At 40.9% G+C, this 6977-nt stretch overlaps 2 protein-coding genes across 2 annotated transcripts in view; one reads left to right on the plus strand and one right to left on the minus strand.

Moving 5' to 3' along the window:
• LOC112962197 (histone H3-like) overlaps positions 1 to 3268 on the plus strand; it is a 4717-nt gene extending 1449 nt beyond the window's left edge. The window contains exon 2 of the mRNA XM_026058165.1: positions 3207 to 3268. Coding sequence (XP_025913950.1) covers positions 3207 to 3268 — 62 coding nt within the window. The remainder of the gene's footprint in view (positions 1 to 3206) is intronic.
• Positions 3269 to 4319: 1051 nt separating this feature from the next.
• LOC112962200 (histone H3) lies at positions 4320 to 4756 on the minus strand. The gene has a single exon (XM_026058169.1). The coding sequence runs from the start codon at positions 4728 to 4730 to the stop codon at positions 4320 to 4322; it is 411 nt and encodes a 136-aa protein (XP_025913954.1). The 5' UTR covers positions 4731 to 4756.
• Positions 4757 to 6977: the final 2221 nt, after the last annotated feature.

Here is a 6977-nt window from a genome sequence, read left to right on the forward strand (position 1 = left end):
GGGAAGTTTAATGGCTTTTGTTCGGGAGCGTAACAGCTCGGGGCAAGGGAGCTGCTGCCAAACCTTGGAGGCTGGGGGAGAGGAGAGGCCTGGTGGGAACAGACGTCAACGCTGTTGAGAGCGGAACGAACAAAGAAGCGCTGTATTTGTGACGCGAAAGAGAAGAGAGAGCCAGGGGAATACACGCAGAAGTATGAGAAGATTAACGTTTAGCAGCATTTCGTTTATTCAATAGGCTTTTGTAGTCACGAAATTACATTTGACCTTTAGTTCACTTTTAATTTTCCAGCTGATTGTATCATGCCTTGGAGACTACCAGTCTGATATCTCAAAGAAGTCACCTTTTCTATTCACTCGCAAATAAAACATTCAGGTCCTCATGATCTTGCTGCTTTGTTATGCACCATCCTTTCCTCTGCCCTTGATAACGTAGTCTGGCTTTTCAATACGCTGCTGTAAACATTATTGTCCAAACCGGTCTGAAATGAAAATTCAGATATTTGAGCGAGGCATCTGGGAACCCCTGGAGGAGTTCGACAGAGTGTGTTTCATAAATACTACACAAGAAGAAAAACATTAGCAGTTACAAGAAATATTGGTAACATAACTATATAGGTTGCAAAAGAAAGGAGACTAGAAACCAGATGCCCCTGTTGTTATATGCCAGACATGAGACAGTGGCACTTGCCATATTGTATATTTTAACCCTTCCCCTCTTCCAAAAATTCTAATTCATCTTTTTATGAAAATGTCCAGAAGAGAAAAACGAGCTTTTTTTTTTTTTTTTTTTTTTTTTTTTTTTAAGAGTAATTCCACAGTGGGCAGATATGGCATAATTTATCTCTTAGCTGAGTGTTATTTTTAGGAATATCCTAGACCTCATAAGCAGAGCAAAATTCTTTTCTATAACATTTTTTGTGTGTATATATAATATAATATAACATAATATTTTATTTTATTTTATTTCATATATATATATAAAAGCACTTTTCTTTCACACACGAATTTTGTTCCTTATGGACATCCATCCACCTCCTTTCCTTTTCCAGGCAACCTCCCCCATCACTCACTGGGGTTTATCTCTCTGCCTTTATTATTTTTTGTGGTTCCAACAATACTATATGGTAGATCCAATGAAATAAATTGCTCCAAATTTTTGCATTGATAAAATGAAAGTGCTCCTGCTAGAACAGTATAAAAACTGTGCCTGTAAGTGTAATTTGGAAGCAATTATATGATTATATTTTTTAAATTAACTATTCATCTGGGTACACTCTAAGACTTCAGATTATAGGCTACATTTTTTTTCTACTTGCTGTTTCAGGTAGGCAGCAAATTATTGACTGAAATGACTTAAGTTTGTTACTAGGATCCGCTTTGAAGTTAGGGAAGGTTAAAAAACGACTAAACCATAGGATTCATTATGTTTGTAACTGAATGAAGAGGTCACGGGGTGAACAAAAAGGACTTCATTGAAACAGATGCTGGCAAAGTTTTCCAGCTTGGACACCTGGCATGTACATACACTGCAAAGGGCGCTCACCAACACAGGTCTTTGTGTCAGTGCACCTGAAAGAGAATGAGAATTTATTCATGACTGATAATTAGCAAAAAGCTTATTTGTGTCTCCAGGTCTTATATTAGTGCATCTATTTAAATTGCTAAAAAAGACTTGCTGGGACCTCTGTGTGCTAACAAGGTGGTACTTATTAGTAATAAGCCAGAGTTAATTTTTCTGGGTGAAAAAAAGACATATTCTAGACCAACAGAAACAGGAATACACTTTATGATTCTGTCCCCTAAATTTTGAGAGAACACAGAACTCTTAAGGCATATTGGAAGGTTTCTTTCACTCCCAAGAGTGTAAGTGAAAGTCTCATTTCACATCACGCTACCTCTCAAGGAAAAATCTTGACAAGTAGAAATCTTTTTGATGTGGCCCACCATAAAACTTAAATCCCCAAACCTGCCAACACTAGTCATGATGTTTTTTTGCTTTACCCTTTGAGTTTCTTTTACTGTGATTCAAGAGAAACTCAGAAAAGCTTTTTTAATTATGTACAAATAAATAGGGATGAAATCTATCTATCTATCTATCTATCTATCAAAGAAACTCTAGACATTCTTCTTTAAAGACATAAAACCAACAAACTGGAGTAGCTTATCCCTGTGCTGTAGCCCATACAGCTGTTCCATTCATTACCTGGTAACATTGCTCAACTGTTTCCTTCCATTACGACCTGGCTGTAAAATTAGGTCATTAAGTTCAATGAAATCATTGGGAGAAAGAGGGGGTTATAGTGGAAAACAAACAAACACACACACACACACACACACACACACACACACACACAAGGAGAGAGGGAGAGAGAGAAAAAAGCCCTACTCTCGGCAGTTTACTGCACTAAAGAAATATTTTCACCCTTTTCTCATCCATTTCTTTTCTCATCCATCAGACTGTTATGCCTTGCACTCTTAGATTGTATATAAAATGGAAAAAGCATCTCTACGAGAGGCATGTAAGTATTGCTCAGAAGCCTCTAACTGTAACAGATGATCACTCAGCCTTCACATCACAACTCAGCCTTTGGTGCTATCCAGCTTCGGTGCTATGAGTATTATTATAGCGTGAATACCATCTGCAAGCTTTAACAGCCAGGAGAGAAGATGATGTTTCCAGGAGTCACTGGAGAAACTACTACTATTTGTTTATGAACTCAAGGCATAAATTTTTACTTCTCATTTTAAAAATCAGGATATTGCTTAACTGCCCCATGTCATTCCTTTTTTTATCGTATTGAGGATTTGGGTAAAGAGGGGTGAAATATGTCCTTATATTGATGATGTGCTTAACTGGTAAAGCTCTGTGTGTGTGTGTGTATAAAGAAATGAGTTCCAGCTCATATCGCCTTTATAATCTGGGAAATCTGACTGCAGAATTCTGACAACTCAGCGGATTTTCTGACTCCATAAGGGTAGCTATTTTATGATCACCAGCTGGGGAAGTGCAAGTTCAAATAGAAATATACAGACACCGACTAATGGAAGAATGCACAAATTCCCCCCCTAAGATTTATATAAAGCACACCTATAAACAAAAAAAGTCAACTTAAAATACTCAGGAAAAGGTATAATCTATTTTCCATAGTTTTTTATTACCATTGGTAATAAATCTGAACAAATTTGATATTTAATCTTGTGTACAGAGCTTTTGAATCTTAGTTTCTCGGTCAACATGATCGCCTGTAAAATCAAGTTCAGTGATTAGCTAGTAAGTGAAGGCTCCTTCCCTCTTTGTGTGTGTATGTGTGCGCTGAGACAGGAAGGCTCATCGCCCTTCATGGTCATCATCACAGGTACCGCTCTCATTTTGAAACAGACCTTGGTGATGGACTTACAAATGCTGGGGGAAGAGCAGCAGCACCTTCAAAACAGGCTGCCTTAGCCGAGCTCGGCAGTAACAGGACAATTGCAATGAGCTGCAAGAGGTTTCTGCTCTTGCTGAGCATGGCAAGGGGAAAGTGCTGTGCTCCGGGGCCCAGGGCATGTCCTGGGCAGCGCTGCGCTGCCCTGCTCCCGCCCCATCACCCTGAGAGCTGAAATGAGTTTCGAGTTCTGCGTAGTCACAGCCAAGTAAAACAATTCCCTTCTACCTAGTCCTGTCTGTTGACCACATTTGAATTAATACAACAGCTTATGCTAACAGGCACCAGCGAAATCCATACACATTTTAAATAATCATTTTAAAATTTTGGTCAGCTTCCCCGACATGTTTGAAAGGTGCTTTTAACTCCACTTCAGTGTGTGCTTCTGTGTCTGTGTATAAAAATCCTTCCCCCTCCCACCCGTAAATTCCCTACTCTGCAATTCACTGGGATGCTTTGCAAACACTGAGGGGGAGTTAAAAGCATCCCAGCGAACTGTGGAGCAGGGAATTTACAGCTGGGGGTGGGAAGATGTTTATACACAGGCAGAGAAGAAAGGCAAAAAAAAAAATTTTTTTTTGAAGAAATAACCAGGGCTACAAATCAAATGCTACAGTGTGGGGGGGGAAGGGGGAAAAGGGGGGGGGGCAAGGAGGATGAGGGAAACAGAATCCAGTTAAGCCAAGGAACAAAATTACTCATAAAAGGAGGGGGAGGTAACAGATTTAAGACCAGTGGGAGAGAGCAGGAGCACTGTACACTAATTCTAAATCACGATGGCTTAAATGTGCTACAGCTCCTTTTGTTGTGCATGGAGTGGCTCTTAAAAGAGCCTTTGGGTCTATGTGGGCTGCCTCGGTCTCTGCCAGCACCAGATGGGCAGCAGCAGGAGCCTCAGGCACGCTCGCCGCGGATGCGGCGGGCGAGCTGGATGTCCTTGGGCATGATGGTGACACGCTTGGCGTGGATGGCGCACAGGTTGGTGTCCTCGAAGAGCCCCACCAGGTAGGCCTCGCTCGCCTCCTGCAGCGCCATGACGGCCGAGCTCTGGAAGCGCAGGTCCGTCTTGAAGTCCTGCGCGATCTCGCGCACCAGGCGCTGGAAGGGCAGCTTGCGGATCAGCAGCTCTGTCGACTTCTGGTAGCGCCGGATCTCGCGCAGCGCCACCGTGCCGGGCCGGTAGCGGTGCGGCTTCTTCACGCCGCCCGTGGCCGGCGCGCTCTTGCGGGCCGCCTTGGTGGCCAGCTGCTTGCGCGGCGCCTTCCCGCCCGTCGACTTCCGCGCTGTCTGCTTCGTCCGCGCCATACCTCAAACAGAAACAGCTTTTTCAAACACAGAAAATAATCACGTAGTATTGGGACGCGAGGGGTATATATAGCACCATTCCCCTTCCTGATAGGCGGATAGCTACATGCCGAGTTTCATTGGCAGATTCAAAGTTTAAAAATCCCGCCTTTGACATGTAGCTCCCGCCCTTTGGCGCCTTTGCTCTTCCTGTACGCTACGGGACGAATACTGAAACGTATTTCTTTTGTTTTAGTACAAACACTCATTTTCCTGTTTTAAAGTCTTTCACATATTTCTGTTCATATTTTACTAAACCCTTTTTTAAAATCTTATTTTGTTTCTGTCTCAGTGCTATTTCTTTTTCTTTTTTTGCTTTCATTTACATCTGAAACTTGAGTACAGAGCAAAAGAAACTTAACCAACGTTGAAAGATTTAAAAATTCTTTCCTACATCTATCGAAATGCACGGACATACTGTTCAAGATAGAGACCGCTAAGAAATAAATGTAAAAGGAAACAGGAAAACTTTGATTAAAAAGTGTAGTTGCAGCTTAGATTAACAAAGAAGAGTTTAAATAGAATCGTCATCTTTTTAAATACTCAAAGAGTAGGTTTAATGCACTGATGAACTCAAAAAGAGGAGGCTGTGTTCAAACACAGTGTTGCTCTGAGGCTGCCTGTGTGCGTGTGTTTCCTGTGTCGATTTATTGNAAAAAAAAAAAAAAAAGCAAGAAAGATGTTTCCTCAGTGCCCTACAGATTTCCCTCTAACAGTAACAGACGCACTTTCCATGAAGCCGAAAGGAAATAATGGGATAGTCCATCAAAAGACACGGAGAAGCAAACAATTACGAAGTTATGCCTGTAGCTATAGCAAATCTCGTGAAATGAGAGGCTTTTAGGCCATTTTTTTCCTCATACTGTCTTTTTTTTCCCCTGAGAAAACCGACGTGAGAGGTCTTTTCATAAATATTGTCTCTAGTCAAGTAAGATAACGTTTCGAGTACTTGGACAAGAAATTTACTGGTATATTAAAGCTTTTTTAAACTCAGAATTGAGGTGTATGTGACGTTTGACCTTTTTTTTCATTTGCCAGAACTCGCTAATGCCAAGAAGCGTTAGGGTATGAAAAAGGAGGAAGCGACTGTGTGCAGTTAAGGGACAATGATTTTCAATAGTTCTATTCAAAACCTAAAAATCTGTTTTTTGTGGGCCTTTGTTCATATTTCCCCCGAACTTTCTATGATAAGGGAGCAGGACAGCAGCACTTTAGAAATGCTCCTCGGACTGGCTAGGTTGAGGAAAGAGTTCTGTATGAGACAGAAGCTAATTGCCCCCCCCCCTTAAAAAAAAAAAAGGGTAAATATAGTCAGAGCATGTATTTTTCTTAAATATCGGCAAGAACAGTCTTGGTTCACGCTTTCATCTAAGTTTGAAGAGTAATGTTTAAGTTATTATATTCAATACAAGATACTCTTAAAATAAAGCTAAAAAATTATATTGTAGACCATTAGCAAGAAACAGAACTCAGGTTAACATCGAGAACTAATTTATAGAAAAAGCTACTACCATTAGGAAACACCTCTAGCTCATATCAGAGTAACTTTTATCTTTCTTCAAGAGTGAGAAATTAGTTTCACCTTTTCCCCTAAATGATCTGTAGCCCCTAAAAATAAAGATTTTGATGATCAAGTACAATATATTAAAGGTAATTGTAATTCTCAGGCAGAAATTATGTACGGAAATAATTCAAGATTAATCACAAAACACTTTTAGTAAATTTTAGTGGTGTGTAACACGTACAGGTCTATCTAGAACATAAACGGAACAAAAAAAATAAAACAAAGCACGTTTCTGTTACACAACGGCCTTAGCTTTACTAATTTTTAAGCAGAAAGCAAATGACATTGACCTACTTATTTTAAAAGTTATGGACGTACTCAGTAACCAGCAATACTTCTAAGGTGCTTTGCAAGCTGTTGGATGATACAAGCACAAGCAGATATCTATCCAGAAACAACAAACAATACCACAGCTCTTCTTAAGAGGAAAGTAGGTGGCTCTTAAAAGAGCCTTTGGGTTGTCGAGATGGTGCGAAAACAAAACAAACACTTTAGCCGCCAAAGCCGTAGAGAGTGCGTCCCTGGCGCTTCAGGGCGTACACCACGTCCATGGCCGTGACCGTCTTGCGCTTGGCGTGCTCCGTGTAGGTGACGGCATCACGGATCACGTTCTCCAGGAACACCTTCAGCACGCCGCGCGTCTC

The sequence above is a fragment of the Apteryx rowi genome, unplaced genomic scaffold (assembly GCF_003343035.1).
Source record: "Apteryx rowi isolate R43461 unplaced genomic scaffold, aptRow1 scaffold_1432, whole genome shotgun sequence".
In the NCBI taxonomy this organism is placed as follows: domain Eukaryota; kingdom Metazoa; phylum Chordata; class Aves; order Apterygiformes; family Apterygidae; genus Apteryx; species Apteryx rowi.

What these genes read in the sequence shown, in the direction of transcription:
- LOC112962200 (XM_026058169.1), bottom strand. Translation starts at nt 4,730, where the DNA reads ATGGCGCGGACGAAGCAGACAGCGCGGAAGTCGACGGGCGGGAAGGCG.